Below are 19381 nucleotides of genomic sequence, written 5' to 3' on the forward strand. Positions count from 1 at the left end.
TGGTATATCCAAACAATGGAATAGTATTCAGCCACAGAAAGGGGTGAGATATCACATGGATGAAACTTGCAAACGTCACACTAAGTGAAAGAAGCCAGTCAAACACACACAAAAAAATGTATTACATGGTTTCGTTAATACGAAATGTCCGCTGTACACATCTATTGAGACCCAGAGTAGATCAGCAGTTACCAGGAGATTTGTGTTGCATTTGCTTGAATTTCAGTGTACCTCTAATACTCTTACATGCTTTTTCCAAGATTCTCCAGCATCTGTGTCACCTACCTCCTGATAACTCCTTGCCTGCACTCCAAAAACACTGGTTCCACTCCTCCTGGAGACCTGAGGCCTCCCTGCGGACTCAACGTTTCTGTTTCAGTCTGGACTAGTTTTCCTCTAGGCCTGCTCTGTCGTTCTATTTTTAGGACTTCCTTTTGCTGTTCTCCGTTCCCTTGCCCAGATCCCATGTCTTCCTCTTTCTTGGTTTACTTCCGCATTTTCCCAGGACACGTTCTCCCATACCTTGCCAGGAAAGGTTGCATAGGTGATAAAAATTCGGAATCCCTAAATATCTGAACATCTGTCTATTCTTACCTTTGACTTGATTGATGATTGCGTGAGGTCCGGAGTAGTTCTAAATCGGTGTATTATTCTACAGGTGATTCTTGAACGTGCCTTTGTAACTGAATTAATATGGTAAGTACTAGAAATAGAAAAGTGAGTGAGTGAGATATGAGGAAGTCAAAACAAGGGTAGATTCTTCTTTTTCAACTTGATTTTTAAAAAGAGAGAAAAGGGGGATGGGGAATGGGCAAAATGGGTGAAGGGAGGTGGGAGACACAGCTTCTAGTCATGGAATGAGTAAGTAATGGGAATATGAGGCAGAGCGTAGGGAATATAGCCAATGATATTGTAATAGCATTCCGTGGTGACAGATGGTAGTGACACGTGTGGTGAGCATAGCATCAGTATAGAGACGTCAAATCACTATGTTGTGTACTTGAAAGTAACGTCACAGTGTGTCAACTCTACGTCAACAAAAAATAGATTTAAAGAAATAAAAAAATTAATACAAAATAAAGAGAGTGCTATGTAAGTAGAATGCAAGATAAAGGTTTTCTTTTTCTCCTTTTACTAAAAAAAAAAAAAAAAAAAAAAAAGAGGGGGAAGAAAAGGATATCTAATAGGCTCTAAGAAATGACCCAAAGGAGATTAAAATGTCAAAAATGAGATGAAAAAGAGATAATTCAAGAAGACATGACCTAGGTCCCAAGAAAGGGAGGACAAGGAGCGCAGTAAAAAAGCTGGCCTTACACAAGAGGAAGAGGGTTTTTCCTTTTGCATCACAGGGAAGCAGATTGAAAGAGGGAGAGTGTGGGCTGATGATAGAAGGGCAGGAAGTTGAGAGTCTTTATTTATTTAGGAAAAGGCCGGGGTAGGGCTGAGGGAGAACGGGGGAAGTGGGAGGGACAGAAAGCGCAGGCAGAGAAGGTTTGTGGAGCAGGAGAGAGCCGGACCCAGGAGGAGGCCGGGTTTGCCAGGGAGCTCTGGATGAGGAGAAGCCCCTCTGCTCATGGCCCAGCCCTCAGTGGCAGACTCCTGTGGGTCAGGGCGGACACACACTTCCCCCTACTCATACTGCGAGGACTCAGATCACCGGGAGGCCTGGACCGAGGGTGACCCGGAAGCTTCTTCAAAATATGGTGGCACACGCAGCTCTCCTGCTTCAGACTGAAGAGCCGGAGGCTCTGCGAGGGGGAGGCAGGTCACAGGGCTGGTGAACGGTGACACCAAGAATCAGCCCGGTGGCCTGAGCCGGTCCAAAGCCTGAACCTTAAACAAAAACGCACACAAATTTCGTATGCTCATTGCTTCATTCAGTCAGTGCACGCTGAACAGTCTGCTGCTTGAATGAAGAAGGGAAGAGAAAGTCCCCTGTGTCCCATAGCAGCTGTCCCTTTGGGGCCTGACCCTCGCCTACTGCGGACAAATCATGGGAGGAGAGCTCGTGGGGCCCTAGCATTCCTCAAAGTGCAGACTGAGAACACAACAGAGACCAGACGGAGTCTTCCGGGAGGCCCTCTGGTCAAAACTGGGACCCACGCTCTGTCTGCAAACCTCAGAAAGAACAGTTAAAAGTAAAGTTAGGTTCTTCTTCAAGTTACTATTCTTTGGTTGGAAACTGTTAGCTCGGACAGCACTGTCCACTTTCTAATCTAAGCCATATCTGTAATTTTAAATTCTCTAGGAATCATATATTTTTTTAAATATAGATGAAATTAATAATATTTTCATATAAACCCATGTATCTAAAACTTATCTTTTTAACCAGTAATTCCTATTAAAAAAAACTACTGATGAGATATTTTACATTCTATTTTTCATACTAAGTCTTCAAAATCTGGTGTGTCACTTACACTTAGAGCACATCTCAGTTTGGACTTGTCCTAGTTCAAGTGCTCAATAGCCACAATGTGACTAGTGGCTTTAGTAAAGGGCAGCACAGAGCTAGGACATCAAACTGTCTTCTCCAAAGTCCCTCTTGGTGATGCTCTGTAAACTGAGAGACCACAACTCCATTCCTTCCAGGGACCTTAACCTCTCATGTTATAGACACAGAACATCGGTCAAGACTTGACGTCACTTGCCCAAGGGCGTCCACTGAGTTGGCAGAAACCAGGATGAGCACATTTTCAAATATTCTAACTCCTCATGCTATGATGTTCCCGTAAGGCCATGCTACTTCCTCTCATTAGGTGGCGTTCACAGATTTTATACTTGATAATACCCTCAGTATTTTCCTTTCTCAAGGCCAATTCTTTTCTCTGTGCCCCTCCCGTCTGCCATTTCCCTACCACGGCATTTTGCATATGGCGGGTACTCTATAAATGGTGTCTAATCAAATGAGCTTGGTTCAGTTTGTACAAGCAGTAGCCATACAAATTATCCTTCAACTGTCTCTTCGTAGTTATTCAAATACTTCAGGGTATACGTATGCCACGTGAAGCACTTGTCAGGTGATTGTGCAGGAAAACAAAACTTAAGATGACCTCCCATGAGTTATTCTGTAGGGTTCTGAAGCTACCTGCTATGGGATATCATATAGTCTTTTTCTGGGAATCAGAGTTGGCCAGAATACATCCCCTGGGAGAGTGAAGGCAATCTTTTCTCATTCCTGCATGTCTGAACTCTCTCCCACTTCTCCTAATTTATCACAGATTACGGCTAGTGATTTTGAGACCATTTTCATGTTTCTTCAGCACCCTGGAAATTAATTTGTTAGGACCTTTAGATAAATGTTCTCTTCTTTACTTCTCCCCAATCAAAGGTCTTCACCAGTGACCCTCAAAGCGTGGCCGATGGCCCCAGTGGGATATCGAGACCCTTTAAGGAGAATGACGAACCGTATTTGCCGTCAGGGATAAAATTCAAGCTTTTAAGTAAACGTTAGTATTTTAAAAAACTTATATCTGCCACTTTGAACTTGACAGCTTCCCAGTATTTAAAGACTTTTCTAATGAGCTCAGGGTGGTGTTAGCAAATGTGATTTTTTTTTTAATGTTAACAGTGAAGTGTGTCAATATTTGGAATACTACACAAATCAGTGAGCCAATATTTTCTAAATAATCCATTCATAATGTTACAGAATTATACATGAGTAAAAGACCATTCAGAGAATAAGATAGGAGTGCCTGGGTCGCTCAGGCAGTTAAGCATCTGCCTTCAGCTCAGGTCATGACCTCAGGGTCCTGGGATCAAGTCCCACATAAAGTCCTGCTTGGGCTCCCTGCTCTGCAGAGAGCCTGCTTCTCCTTCCCTCTCTGCCTGCCTCTCCCTTCACTTGTGCTCACTCACGCTTACTCTGTGTTTCTGTCAAAAAAAATAAATAAAATCTTAAAGAAAAAAAAAAAAAGAAGAACAAGATATACTAACAGGTTCAAATCAAACAAAAGGTTCAGTACAAAAGGTTCACTGAGGGGTCCCAATCCCACACTGCAGTGAACTTTTCAAAAAGTACAACTTGAGTTTGATAGTATCAAGAATACCTACAATCATCTAAAAAGGCTCTTAAAAAACTTCTCCCTTTCTAACCAAGTATCTGGTACAGAGGCCATATTTTCTTCATGTGCTACAACCAAAACAACATCTCACAACTGATTAAATGCAGAAGCATATATAAAATCCAGCTGTTTTCTATTAAGCCAAGTATTAATAGATATAGAATTTTTTAAAAAGCCACCCTTAATTGCTAAAGTTTTGTTTTGGAAAGCATAATTATCTTCACTAAAAATGTTATTTATGTTAAAATGTAATAGGTTTATTGTTATTTTTAATTAGTAAATATTTCTCAGGTAATAATGTCTCAGATTTCATTTCCAATAGGGTAAAATATCTGTAGGTAAAAATAACCCACACACGCAAAGCTTTTCAAGGTCCTCAATAAATTTTAAGAGTCTGAAAGAATCCTGAGACCAAAACATGTGAAAACCACTGCTTACCCGGCTGTCCTACTCATTTCAACTTGACAACTGTGCCCTTTAAAAAAATAATAATAATAAAGATTCTCATTTGGTTGTTATAGGAAGTAACTATGTAACACAGTAGCTAGTGGTCTAGGCTCAGGAACCAGATAGAGGGGAACTCAAATCCTGGTTCCACTACTTACCAGTTTTTCTGTGCTGACCAGTTATCGAATGTCAGCCTCCCTTGATTCCTCACACATAAGATGGATATAATTGTGCTTCCTATCTTTTTTTTTAAGATTTTATTTATTTATTTGACAGACAGAGATCACAAGTAGGCGGAGAGCAGGCAGAGAGAGAGGGGGAAGCAGGCTCCCTGCTGAGCAGAGTCTGATGTGGGACTTGATCCTAGGACCCTGGAATCATGACCTGAGCTGAAGGCAGAGTTTAACCCACTGAGCCACCCAGGCGCCCCTGTGCTTCCTATCTTACAGGAATTAAATGGTAGCACTTGTTAAACTCTTAAATCCAAAATTATCACTATTACAAGAATTCACACTGCTTTTTAAAAATAATATGGCACTAATGTAACGATGAGAGATATTCTAAAGCCTTGAAATTGTCTTCCTTCATCAGGAAGTTATTTTTCCAAACATAATACCAGTCCCATTTCCTCCAGACTCGCCTTAATGATGTCACCTAACAGATTTCTAAGTATTAGCAGCATTAAACATTGCAATTTTTTTTTTCTGTTATGAGATTGGAAAGCATGTATTGGGCCTATGAGACAGGTCGATTTTCATGTGACATCTCTATAATCACATCCACAATTGAGAAAAGGCCCTATTACAAACGCTGATTCAAAGAGTTAACATGAGGGGGCCTGGGTGGCTCAGTTGGTTAAGCAACTGTCTTCAACTCAGGTCATGATCCTGGAGTCCTGGGGTCGAATCCCCACATTGGGCTCCCAGCTCTATGGGGAGTCTGCTTCTCCCTCTGACCTTTTACCCTCTCATGCTCTTGCTCACTGTCTCTCTCTCAAATAAATAAATAAAATCTTTTCAAAAATTAAAAATAAATTAAAAATTTTTTAAAAAAGCAAAGAGTAAACATGAGCAGGCGAGCAAAGCAATTTATCAGGCACTGACTCTGATGATGAGTTTGGCAATTATCTAGTGATGACTCTCTTAGGTTTCGAAATTGCTTTTGCTGCAGGTACACAACTTAATGGACCCAATTAGGGAACATTCTTCGTCAACGCATGCTTTAGCTCAGACATTGTAAGTTGCAGAACATATGTGACATGTTTTTTTGTTTTTTGTTTTTTTTAAATTTTTTATTTATTATAAACATATATTTTTATCCCCAGGGGTACAGGTTTGTGAATCGCCAGGTTTACACACTTCACAGCACTCACCAAAGCACATACCCTCCCCAATGCATATGTGACATGTTTTTACGTATTAAGCCCAAAAAACCCCACTGTCACAGAAAATTTGCATAATCATCACAGTTGGACCTATGATAATGCTAATTCCTTATTCAACGTAATTGACAAACAGCAGGAACTTCTTCATATGTATCTCAAGGAGCCACATGAATGTACTTAGATTAATATCTTATCAAGGCCCCCTGTAGCTAATTACAGTCAGATACAGTTTGCTTTTCAAAGCCTCATCCACCTTAAAGAACTTAGGGTCATCATTAAAATTGGACACTTATTAATTTACTTTCAAGTGTGCTGATTCTTTCCTGTCATTTCCATTTTTCTATTGTCCATCTAGTGGCTTTTATTTCTAATTTCGGATATTGTATCTTTGGCCATAAAATTTCCATTTGGTTCTTTTTATAATTTGGTTCTCTACTGAGAACTTCTATCTTTCTGTTCAAGTTTGTTTATCTTCACCTCATGGAGCATAATTGTAATAGTTGCTTTTATGTCTGATAATTCCAACATCTGGGTTACCTCGTGGCTGGCATTTCTTGATGGACTTTTTCCTTGGAAATGGGTTACATTATCCTGGTTCTTCCTTCTTAAGCTATTTTTGATACTGGGTTGTATCCTTTGGGTAGATTTTCCTGAAAAACATTTTATTTGCCAGTTTCTTTGTTTAAGCAAGTAATCAACACAGTCAGGCTCAGACCACAAATTCTCTATCACTTTCTGTTAGTGGTGGTTCCGATCTCATTTTCATTTTTTTGTAGACTTTGCTATGGTTCTTTCAGTCTGTCTTGAGCACGCCCGCTCCGGACTGAGCTCAGGACTTGGAGAAGTTCGTATACACAATGAGAGGGTCCCCCATCCCAGCTCTCCCCGTTCAGGATTTTCCTCCTTCCCTTAACCCACACTCTCTGGCCAACAGGAGACACTTTTCCTGGTTTCCTCTGGCTAACAGGTGGATTTCTCCTAGAGTTTCAGCCGCTCGTGTCTCCATGCCTGCACAGCCCTCAAGTGGGATGGACCCCTGCCACAAAGCTGTAAGACAAAAGAAATAAAAAAATAAAAGCAAATCATCCTCATATAGGGTGCTTCTCCGAGTCTTAAGCCTCCTTCCTGGTCTGTCTGCTTGTGTTTCCTTCTCAGAGTTCTTAGGTATTTGCTTCTTTGCATTTGGTCCAGTTTTTGACAACCACAGCAGAAATGGCTTTGAGTGGTTCTACTCCACCTTGGTTGGAATCAGAAGTTCCCACATCTACTTCTCCAAATTTTACCTTCCCCTGCTTTCCACTCCACTCACTGTGCTCTAGCCTTTCTCTTCTTATAGTTTCCAAAATGGCTAAGTTTGTTCCCGCAAGCTGTTGTACTCTCTCTTCCTTCTGCTCAACTCTGTTCACTGCTCTAAAAGGTCAGTGACCTTTTCTGAGCTCTACACCACCATCATTCCAAGTGGACATGCTAAGCATGCGGCATACACCTGACAGGCCACTGGTCGACCAGCTTAATGGAGAACAAATTACTTTAAACCACAGGGCATCTCTTAAGTTCAACCACAAGTAAGGTACAAGTTTATTCAACAAATTTAAGGCCAAACTGGCCCATCTTGCTCTCGTTCTGGGTCTTGCTATAAAAACATGTGTCAACCCCTCACCATCGTACCTATCAAGAACTTTGCAAGGATGCGGAGTTCTCTTTCATGGTACGAACACCTGTTAGACATTTCTCTTCTTCATTCATTTTGCAGGACTCAAGGCTTGTAATAAAATGGGCTTTTCTTCTGCCCGCGATAAACGATATTGGCAGGATTCCATTACTGATTGTTTATGCATTCGTTGTTTGTGTTGTAAACTTGATTAGGTGTACGAGGGGGCCTAGTGTCGTAGTGTGGTCAAGAAGCATAGTTCCAGTGGGCTCCAGTTCCGTTCCCTCCATACTAGTTGTGAGGCCTGGGCAATTCGAATACTCTTTCAGGTTTTGTGCATAAACTGAGGTGAAACCACCCACCTTGAAGGGTAGGTAAAGCCCGGCAAGCATCTGCCGCCGCGGGGCTGGCACAGCGTTTCCCTCGCTGCCCTCCAGTACTAAGGGATAGCAGGAGCTCCCCGAGCCCTCTCGTCTTCCCTTTTCCTTCTCTTCCCACTTCAACTTCCTGCCTTTCTGATCTGTGTTTTGGTCTCCAGGTCGGTGACTTATCACAGGACTCCTACGAGTTTCAAATCTGTATCTTCAGGTTTTCTGAGGTAGAACTGTGTAGAAACTTCCTTGGGAAAGATTCGAGCAGCCTAAGATTTTCAAGTACTTGTATAAAAAAAATTCAAAACCAAATACTCAAAATAACTTTCTTTTTAAAGAAAAAAATACTCTCCATAGGAAAACATTTCTGTTTTTATGTCCATCGGTAGCCAAATGGAACATGATATAGACATTTCCAGTGCCCCAACTTTGGTTAAATGCACAGGCCTGAAAGTAATTCATTAATGCACACATCAAGATGCTACTAACAAATTCATTAATATCCAAGAGTCATTCCTCTATGTCAAAGTCATCCAAGGCTGACATTACTTTCATTACAGTGAACTGTGAGATTTCATGGAGAACTATTTGCCTGAATCAAACTATTTGAAACCCTGAAGTTGGACTCCAGCACTCCAAAATTTAAGGCATCCACCCACCCACCCAACGCACATTTATAAAACTTCCCAGTAGGGCAGTTTAGTGAGAGATGCAAGTAAAAACTGAAAGGCATTTGTCAACATAAGATATCATGTGGACAGCTGTATAGAGTGGGGAGAAAAATCCCGAAGGTGCACGTCAACTGATGCCAGTGAATTACAGGCTAATATAGGAAGCCACACAGGAACATTTTCAGAATTTCACTGCGGTGAACAGTTGACAATCTGCAACACTAGAGCCTTGTTCCATTCCAAACAAAACCTCTGACTCTTTCAAGAACAGATGAGAAACCACATGCAACAAGAGACATAAATTATATTTAATTAAAAGAATGAAAAAAAATATAAATCCTTGTTAAACACTTCGTTTAAAAATACACAACTTTATTTTATAACCTGGTAATGCTCAAAGATGGCAGCCGACTTCACTCATTCATGTAAAAATATTCTTTAAATGTCAATCAATACATTTCTAAGTTATGTGTTGCCCTGCCGCCGAATTTTTTTCACGAAAATCCTCAAATAACTACCAAAGAAGAGCTGCATGTTTTGTTAGAAGCCCCCCATTATACTAAACATGGTAAATTCCAGAGTTGAAGGTGAACCACGCATGAAATACTGTCTCTTTGAGATGCAGAAGTCACACAAGCACAGATTTCAAAACAATTGACTGATAAATAAGCAGTTGCTTTCCCTTTTGGGCAGGTGTCAAATCAATTCAGACCAAATTGAACACCTGTTTGGGAACTATAAAAACTGAAAAGCTCATCCTTCTCCTCCAACCTCGCAGGATGTGGAAAGGCAATAGTGAAATGAACTATTGCATGGTGTCTCATAGGTTCTGTTAAACCACTTAACACGCAATCCCAAAATGCACGTTTAAAATGGTTTTTGAGGAGACAGATCTACAATATTCAGCTTGTCTATGCTAAATAAACGTTAACTATCTTACTTACTCACTTATCACCCTGATGCTAACAGGATCTACACATCATGAGGAATCCGGGTTCTTGGACAGGGCTCTGCACACGATCTGCACCTACAGCACTAAAAAGTCACTGATCATTGTCTGATGGGACTCAACGCTTTACAAATACGTGTCGCATATACTAAACTTAAAGGCTATGAGTATGCATAGTACAAACTTCACTTCTTAAAGAATACACATGAATATGCAGAAAAAAAATGATTGCAGAGTCACAGAAAGTATCCACAATGGCCATGTCTCCACATGGTCGAATTATGAGTATTTTATTATTGTTGTTATGGGAAAGGATTCTCAAAAGAGCTAACTGAAGAACCAAAGGGTATTACCACCAATGAAATTATTCGTCCTTTCCTGTTTTCACATGATCTATTTTTAAAGTCACTGGCCAATAGGAATTTGCCAAGAGTGGATAGCAACATTCTAATACACTTGTAAGAAGGAAGCTCCTTGAAGGATGGAGAAAAGAGCAAGATCATGATTACAAGAGAATAGACTTGCTCCAAAACCAAAAACAAAAAACAAAACAAAAAACCGATAAGCAACTTAGTCGTTAGGTTTCCTATGGCTCTACAATTTTACAGAAAAACCGGTCTCTAACATTCCACCTTTAAAAGTTTTAAAATACTGTCCTTATACCTGTTTGGACGGATGCTATCCATCTCCATTCAGAAACTTCTCTCTGTGCTTGTTAACAGCACGGCCCATCAAAACCTAGACTTCAGTCATCAAGATGCATGGCTTGTTATCTGGCAGGAATTAAAGAACAAAAGGAGTTGGACATCAGCAACAAACTCCAGAGATTTAAGGGCTTAATGTTTCATCTGCCTCTGAGAGCCTGCAGGTTAAACACGGGTGGTTTTTACTTCTCAGTAGAAATGGTGGTGGCATTCACTGAATCCCACGAACGCAATAGAGTGTGGACAACACGCAAGAACAATGCTCCTACGTCTCAGACATTGCCAAGATCCTCTTATGAAACCCAGTACTTAAAACTCCAGGATGGTAACCCTCACAATACCAAATGGAAGTGCATACACAACCACACACTTTGCATACTTTTTTAGATGATTATACATTATTCACACTTACTGTTTTTAAAAAGCCACACAACAAAATGTAAACCTGAAAAGGACATGAAGTCTCACTGTTCCATACACGGTCTGCTTTACTTCTCCCAACATCCCTACAAGCTACACCGTCACCTACTAGATCTTACTGTGCTCCGATGAAAGGAGGATACGCCTTAGTCTTTAAACTTTGACTAAGATTAGAAATCACAAGATTAATTCAAGCACACGGAGTCTTTCAGACTACTCAGGACTATCAATATTCAAATGGCACAAGTCACGATGAGTAGATGAGGCTTCCTGTATGTTGATGGCAGTATACAAAGGATGGAAAAGTCACCATGTTTAAATCCGAAGTATCAAATCCATGCGGGGAGATTTTCCTTCAGACATCTGGCTAAGTGGGGGAAAAAAGACAATTTTTCAAGACTCTTAAACTTTTTCAGGACTAGAATGTTATTTCATGTGCCTGAAACAACTTACTAAGTGTTGACTGCGGCCCTAAAAAAAGGCAAGTCTCTTATTAAACATGAGTAGTTGGGACACTCTACCCTCAAGCTGACAAAGGCCCATGTTTTTATAACCGCAGGCTTTGAAGAACACGGGGCGGAGGGGTGGGTGGTGGTGTTACAGAGAACCACATCTGGCTGCCTTTTATTTTAAACCTCAATTCAAATGATTTAAACAATTCAAACGACCAGTACTCTCATTTAATAAAACACCCACACAGTGACAAGAATGAGACTTTAATCAGTTTTAAGTGGAGTTTATAACACTAAGAGATAAAGGGTTGTTAACAAACACAGTAACAAACGGACATCTGATTGGTATGAGGCGTTATCCTGCACACGTCATTATGTGTTTGTGTATCCTCAGTGCATAGCATTTACACACAGAACCACGGCTGCACAGCACGAGAGTATCTGAAGAGGCTGAATCGCAGTAAGGCTGTTTAACAGACTGAAATGTTGAATATATATATGCTCTAGGAAAACAGACTGAACTGCTGAGCCGGCAGGGTGGAAGGCAGCTCTGCCAGACACCGCGGTTAGAGCCCCCACTTCCGTGCACAGCCCCACCCCTTCCGTCTGCATGCATGACCTATGAACAGTATGTAAAGGTACACGAGGCACTTTGTGGCGACCACGGCCATCGTTATGAACATATTGCACACATTTTCTAGAACTAAACATGGAACTTGTACCCTACTTTTTATTTTTTAAAGCTGAAACATTTGATGCTGCCGGTAAACTCCACTTAAGTTTATAACCTGTGCCACAGCAAAGAACGGGGATGCTAGGTATCCAACTGCCCTGTAATAATTATGGCAAAAAAAAAGAAAAAAAAAAAAAGTTTGCGAGGAGCTACAGAGGACTTGGGATGGCACAGGGCCCAACTGTATAAGCTTTCTTAAAAGTGATGCCTTCAAGTAACTTCAGACATGTAAGCGGCTGCACATCCAAAAAGTCTAAGTAAGAAAACATTCCAGAAACTCAAAGAGATTACCTACAGAATGCATTTCAGGCTAATTATGAATACTGTCATAAATAAAGTTTTAATTAGGACTCAAAAACCTTTCAGTCATAGCAATTCTTGTCAAATTCTATGGGGATGGTAACTGAAATAAAGTAGAGTAGTATGTATAATATATATTTATATATATATAATATATATATATAATGCCATTTTTCCATTTCCAATGACTACACCATAAAATGTAAGCAAGGCTTCTCAAAAACATTGAAACATTCAAAATCAAAACCCTCATTCAGACCTTCACATTCCAAAGGAAAAATAATAACAGTGCAAAAGCCCATTATAATGTCATTATTGATGACCTGGCCCTCCATGTTACATATTGGAACAACACAAGTTATGTTTTAATATACTGTGCCCAAAACTGTAACAAATAACAGTATTAATAACTATCATCAAAACATGAAGAGTGGATTTTCATTTTAGTCAATTTTCAGCTTTTATGAAAGATAAGGTGGCATATAAATTTCAATGCTGAGATCTTAGGAATAGCTGTCTTCTAACTTCACCAATTTAATTTGAGCAGTCAGTCAATTCTCTCTATATATCAATGTTTAAATACAAATGTGTAAATCCTAAGAGCTTTGTTAAAAATGTAAAAATTTTATTTGTTGAATGAAACTGATGAGGTATGGAAAACATGTCAACTTTACTAAGAATATTTTAGATGAAGTTCTGCCTTATCTATTTAACCATCAAACTCTATAAATGCTGCTCTAGTAGGTCCTATGCAATCTGTATTTGTAAATTAACTAGGTCAGACCACAGCTAGTGAACAATTTCAGCACCAATAAGTTATTGAAAATGAGATTTTACACCATTAAGAAATAAATTGGCTGGATATTTAAATGTTTCAAGGTTAAGGTACAATTTGAAAGACACCAAATTTCTGGGGAAAAAAACTTCTTTTTAAATAGTATCTTCACATTAGCTTTACAATAGTAGTTGTACTCTGCTTAGAATCATATGCAGTCTGGGCATATCAAATATATGATATTTAAGAAGTGAAATTGAAGCCCTAGTCCTAAGTCTAGCACTATGAAGAAATGATTCAACACTGCACATTTAAAAACAAACAAACAAAAAAAAACAAGAACTATTCTTTCAATAAAAAATCGATAAAAGCGTTATGTGGGACAATTTCTACTGAAAAAGTAAATGCCTTATTATTTGTGCAGTGTTGAAAATTTACTGCAACTCTAATTTCCTTTTTAACACAAATAATGTTCTTTTAAATATAAACATTATATGTATTCAGTATTCAAGTAAAATTCCCTAACAGTTAATGACATTTTAAAAATGTGCAAAACTGCAAAACTCATTGTAATAGAATGTGTAAGGTCAAAAGGGCGGAACGGCTGACAGCTATTGGATTGAATAAGTGCATCATAAATCTTTAAAGAAAAAAACGCTTACTGTAGAATCTCAAATTGAAATTTCCTGTGCAGCATTACAAAATATTTTATATTCAATGAGAAAAAAGAAGCTTGCAGGCAGCACATGAAGCATCCACAGCAGGTATATGATTGAAAACTAATAAAGTAAGTGTACGTGGTTGACTGATGTAGGGACTAATAGCATCTGACTTTTCGCACTGGCCTTGATTACACAGGAGATGGAGCAGTCGTTACAATTCAGAAAATGTATTTTAATAGATCATTGTCGATTTTTATAATGTTTCAAGCCCATTCTTTGTTGATAGCCTCCACATTTATATGGTTAAGTCATTGTTGCTGTGTTTCTTATCTATGACCACATTATTTTTATATCCCTTCATTTGTGGATTCTTAACAAGTTGTGGAAGGTTCATTCCTGTACCCCAATACAGAGTCACTCTCTCTAGCTGCCTTTTCTAGCACCAATATGCTTAAAAAATAAAATAAAATGCACAAAACAACAAGCAGTGACAGCGGCCAGTTCCTCAAACATCCAGATTAATAACTGTAGCATGCTAAAGAAAGGTGTGTGAAGTAGCTGGAGATGGTATATGGTCCAGAGTCCAGCTAACAGATATCCCTTTCTGAGCACTCCCTCCATTCCCCTAACCCGAATACATGCATTAGAATGTAGCAAAACCCTGGAGAAACTCCTCTTAGCCAACTGCAAACTTATCTGTTGCCACAAGTGCAAAGGGGTAGGATGTGAACCTGTGTTATCACAAAACTCTTGAGCCACTTCAGTTGGTGACAGAACACAAAATGAGAAATTCCTACGTATACACATCAGTCTGTCTCCACTTTTTATAAAACTGGAATAAAATGGGAAAGTGCCATCTTTATTTATCCTAATTGAATTTTAAATGTCCTTTTGACACAAAAAGGTATATACATGACACAGCTACACAACCTTTTTTCAACTGGACAACAAGTGTCAAAACCCTGTGGATGTATAGGGTAAAACAAGATTGGTCAGGAAAAGAGAATTGTTCCTATAACTGGTAATCTGACACAATGTCCTATTGCCATTAAAAAAAAAGGTCCAATTTCAGTTTATTCAAGTTTGTTTTCATGGTGTTTTATCCCTCTTGATTAAAAAAAAATTCAGACTTTTGTAATTTGTGTATGCTGATCTTCATCAAAAGGTTCATTCTCTGGATCAGAGTCAGTGGTGTCAGAATATCTATAATGATCAGGTTCATTGTCACTAACATCTGGTGTTACAGAAGTTGAACTGCTAGCCTCGGGATTTGACGGCTCCTCTACTGTTTTCGTGAAGTACAGCTTCACCTAGAGAAAAAAGACAGAGTTTAAGTGGAAAATCCATAAATCTGACTAATCTTAAATGACTTAGTAGAGATACATATTTTAACAGATTTGTTTTTTAAAAGTGCAATGACAAACAGGATCTTGAAAAGGCAGCTATCTTTTAAATGACCGTCTGCTTCATATTTCCAATGTTTTCTTGTTATACACTGAAAAGATACACTGGGATGTACTAACATAATAAGCATAAGCTGTAAGCATTAACTAAATAATTCTACTGAAAAAAAAAAGCACTGAGACTGAAGTTCGTTGGTCATTTAAAAAGTGTCTTTTCAATAAACTTCAATGTACAAATAGCTGAGATCCAAAAGAATGTTGCACTTACTACCACTCTGAGCCTCAGTGTATTTTCTGACACAAATAACACTAAACAAGTACTACATTATAAAAACACTGACTAGCAGCAATGTTTGGGATCCCGTCAGCCCTGAAGGTTAAGAACATCAGACAGTGATCTGACAGTGGACAAAGGGCCATCACAGCAGTGCTGGAGAGCCGTCCAACAACTCAGCGAGGCAGGGATTTCCGTCTCCCCGGAGAGGAAGCAGAGGCCCAGAAGGCAGTGGATCTGAGGCTTCCATCAGATCCGCCAGGAAGACCCTTGCTCTTTCTGCTCTATCTACAACCTACCTCCGACCCACTACCTAAAAGTCATCCTCACTTCTCTTCCTCTTACATCCAACATCCACTCCATCAGCAAACCCTTTTGGGTCCACCCACACAGTGCCATCTCTACCTCCTCTGACAGCTTCTCAGTGTGCCCACTGCTACCACGCTAGTCCCTGTAGCCACCACCTCTCAGCTACATTAAACCTTGGTGGCAGCTTCTCACTTCATCTCCAAGCTCTGTCCTTGCCTCCTCTCCAGTCTACATTTTAAAGACAAAATTCAGATGACATCCTTCCTGTGCTGGAAACACACCAATGTCTTCACAGTCAGACCGATGTGCTTTAGTCAAAATGGCTGCTTGTCTACTGCTCCTCAAACATGGGAGAATCATTCTCTCTCAGGGCTGTTGTATCTGCCCTTCCCTCCCATCCCAGATATTTGTACTGCTCACTCATTCCATGTGGGCCTCTGATAAAAGGTCACCTGCTAGAGAGGTCTTCTCTTAACTATTGGGCTAAAAAACACACCAAGATCGTGCTTTATGCCACCTCTGCTCATTTGTTCATAAACACTTACAGCATTATATCTGTTTACTAATAACTGTTTTAATTTGTAATCACAAATATATATTCTTGTAATATTAAAAAATATTTAATATTAAAACAATAAAACCAGAGGAAGTCACACCATAAAAGCTAATAATTAAGGAAAACACAGACATAGTCGATGGAAACCTGTGAATTCTCAAAGACCCTTCTAATCACTTAAAAGAAGTCTAAGATTTAAAGGCACTTAATATTGGATTTATTTTCACTTAAAATATGTAGCCTCCCATTTATTTTTAGGATTGCTCACAATATTCTTATACTTATCAACTATGGGTAGGCTTGCTGCATATTATAAAAATGGAATGAGGCAAAATAAGTAAGAAAATTTTTTTGAAAGAGAAAGAAGGGTATGGTGAAAGGAAGGAGGAAAATCAGGTAGAAGGAGAAACAGGAAAGTGGAAGGGGAAAAGGGCAAACTACCATTTGGAAATATTGACAAATCAGATTTTTTAACCTGGAAAATTCTTATCAACACACAGGACTAAAAATACGCACACACATCACATATAGATATAAGTAAGGACCCAAATAATTCCACAATATGAGGAAGTAGAGCTTTAGAAAGGGAGTAACACAAGAGCTTGACAAGAGGCCTTTCAGACAAATAAGACTGAAGCAAAGGCTACCACACGGAAGGGTAGCCAAATGTGGGAACAGCAGGGGAAAGATGGAAGGTGGGGAGGTCCTCAGGGAGAGACAAAGAACTGAAAAGACTGGAGGCAGAAGGAGCTTAGCATTTGGAAGAACTGAAGAGAGACCAGATTGGGTGAATCTTGGAGCAGGAGCAGAATGTGGCTAGAGCTCATGTGGGAGGTAAGCCTGGTCTGAATTATGTAGGTCCTTGTAGGTCATATCAAAAAACCACAAGGTCTTTAAAAAGTATAAACAGGAGTGATAACACCATATCAATTATAACAATCTATCTATTTCAAGGTCACTCTGAGGAGTTGAGAATAAACTGGAAGGGGACAAAAGTAGGAACAGTTAAGAACATTCCATACGAAATACTATGCAGCCATCAAAAGAAATGAAATCTTGCCATTTGCGACAACATGGATGGAACTAGAGCGTATCATGCTTAGCGAAATAAGTCAAGCAGAGAAAGACAACTATCATATGATCTCCCTGATATGAGAAAGTGGTGATGCAACATGGGGGCTTAAGTGGGTAGGAGAAGAACCAATGAAACAAGATGGGATTGGGGGGGAGACAAACCATAAGTGACTCTTAATCTCACAAAACAAACTGAGGGTTGCTGGGGGCAGGGGGGTTGGGAGAAGGAGGGTGGGGTTATGGACACTGGGGAGGGTATGTGCTTTGGTGAGTGCTGATTCACAGACCTGTACCCCTGGGGATAAAAATACATGTTTATAAAAAATAAAAAAAATTAAAAAAAAAAGAACATTCGATATGAATCATTCCCAAATGACTGAATTCCCTTTAACTTCTTTCTTCCCTCATTCCTATTTCATGTCCCATAAACTGAATTCCCCTTCCCAACCTCTGCCCCAGATTTCACCAAACAATAACGAAGAAGGGCCGGGGTGGTGGGGGAGGCAGCTTTTTAAAATTTTGTGTGCATCCATGTTAGAAACTCACATTACTGATACCTAAATATTGCTTCTAATTAATACTTAATTTGATTTAAACCTCAGTCACACAAGTCCTTTACCAGCTATATACTTAACACAAACACACACACGCAGAGTCACCCACTAATTCCTCGAAATGTTTTTAACTTACCTTAAAATTTGGAGAAAAGTATCGGTTGGCCTTGTCTTTGTTTGCTTTGTCAAGATCATTTTTTGTTAGAGTGAGTACTAGATATTCCTTGTCATTATCTGCACGTTCTATACTGCAAATACTATCAATTTCTTGATCACAGAGACTTCCATTTTCTACTTTTTCTGAGGTTTCCTCTGGTCCTGGTATGAAGAATGTGTTTACCCAAAAGTGAAACATTTTGTCCTTTAAAAAAAAAAAAAAGACATTAAATTTTTTTAAAGAAAATATATCACCTATATTTAATACTCGTCCCAAGAAGTCAATAAAATAGGTGACACGTCATTTGGTAGTCTGAATAAAGACAAACGTACAGACTAATATTTGGCAAGCTACTGGTTATCTGTTGCTCTAATTCACGTGTTTATTCTTTTTTCAAATTTTAGACAAAAATGTAACTCCACAGGTTCTAAGATAACATACTTTTGTTTTAAAACCTTAGGTAAAGTATTTCCTTTCTTGTCTAATGTTAGCCTTAAAAAATGTTTGAGTTTGTATATATGTGTGTATTAAATAAACAGAAATGGGTTTTATGGTCTATTTCAACAAGCTATCCACTACAGGGTCACCTGGGTGGTTCAGTCAGTTAAGTGTCTGCCTTTGGCTCAGGTCATGATCCTAGGGTCCTGGGCTCAAATCCCGCATCAGGCTCCCTGCTCAGTGGGGTCTGGTTCTCCCTCTACAACTCCCGCCCCAAATCCTTCTTTCTCTCCCAAATAAATACATAAAATCTTAAAAAAAAAAAAAAAAAAGTTATCCATTAGAAAATTTACTTTAACAAAAGTTCTTGAAATGTCCGTACAACTTCCCAAAGAAGCAAGGCAGATACATTTCTACTTCAGAAGCAATGCAAACACTAAGTGGCTCCAGTTTCTTACACTACAATGTGTATGCCTGAAAAACCTCAGAATATGAGGGAAGGAAGACAAGTCATTCTGACTTTTTTAGGTTATAAAATACCTATTTTTAAAAAATTACTTCTTAAAAATAATACAAGGTCCTGTTAATCAAAAAAACATATCAATCATAAGTTCATCACGTCAGCCCTTTCATGACCAACACAGAAAATGTTCTCTCTCTCTCTTCATGACTGGAATTTGGCTGACATGGCCCATGTGACAGTTAATGATGTGCAGCTTTATGACATCTTATCTGGTGCCTTGAATTGGCATCAAATCTCTTATTCTAATTTACCTATTAGAACTATTATTCTAATAGTTTTGCTATTTTCCCACAAAGATGTAAGACCTTCAAGTATCTTTCGTTTAACATTCTTTTTATCTTTTAACAGTACCTAGCAATCTCATATGTAAGTCTTTTTAAAAAAATATTTTATTTATTTATTTGACAGAGATCTTAAGTAGGCAGAGAAGTAGGCAGGGGGGTGGGCAGACACCCTGCTGAGCAGAGAGCCTGATGTGGGACTTGATCCCAGGATCCTGAGATCATGACCTGA

General features: G+C 39.2%; 1 protein-coding gene across 3 annotated transcripts in view; it reads right to left on the reverse strand.

The window, feature by feature from the left end:
* Positions 1–11358: 11358 nt before the first annotated feature.
* The window catches only part of LOC309859842 (phosphatidylinositol 3,4,5-trisphosphate 3-phosphatase and dual-specificity protein phosphatase PTEN), a 91478-nt gene continuing 83455 nt past the window's right edge, over positions 11359–19381 (reverse strand). For all 3 annotated transcript variants that reach the window (XM_082721033.1, XM_082721032.1, XM_082721034.1), the window contains 2 exons: positions 17887–18111; positions 11359–14890 (listed from right to left, as the gene is read on the reverse strand). In XM_082721033.1, the coding sequence (XP_082577159.1) occupies positions 14705–14890; positions 17887–18111 (411 nt within the window). In that variant the 3' untranslated portion in view covers positions 11359–14704. The remainder of the gene's footprint in view (positions 14891–17886; positions 18112–19381) is intronic.

Source organism: Mustela nivalis, assembly GCF_964662115.1.
Source record: "Mustela nivalis genome assembly, chromosome: 2".
Taxonomy (NCBI): Eukaryota; Metazoa; Chordata; class Mammalia; order Carnivora; family Mustelidae; genus Mustela; species Mustela nivalis.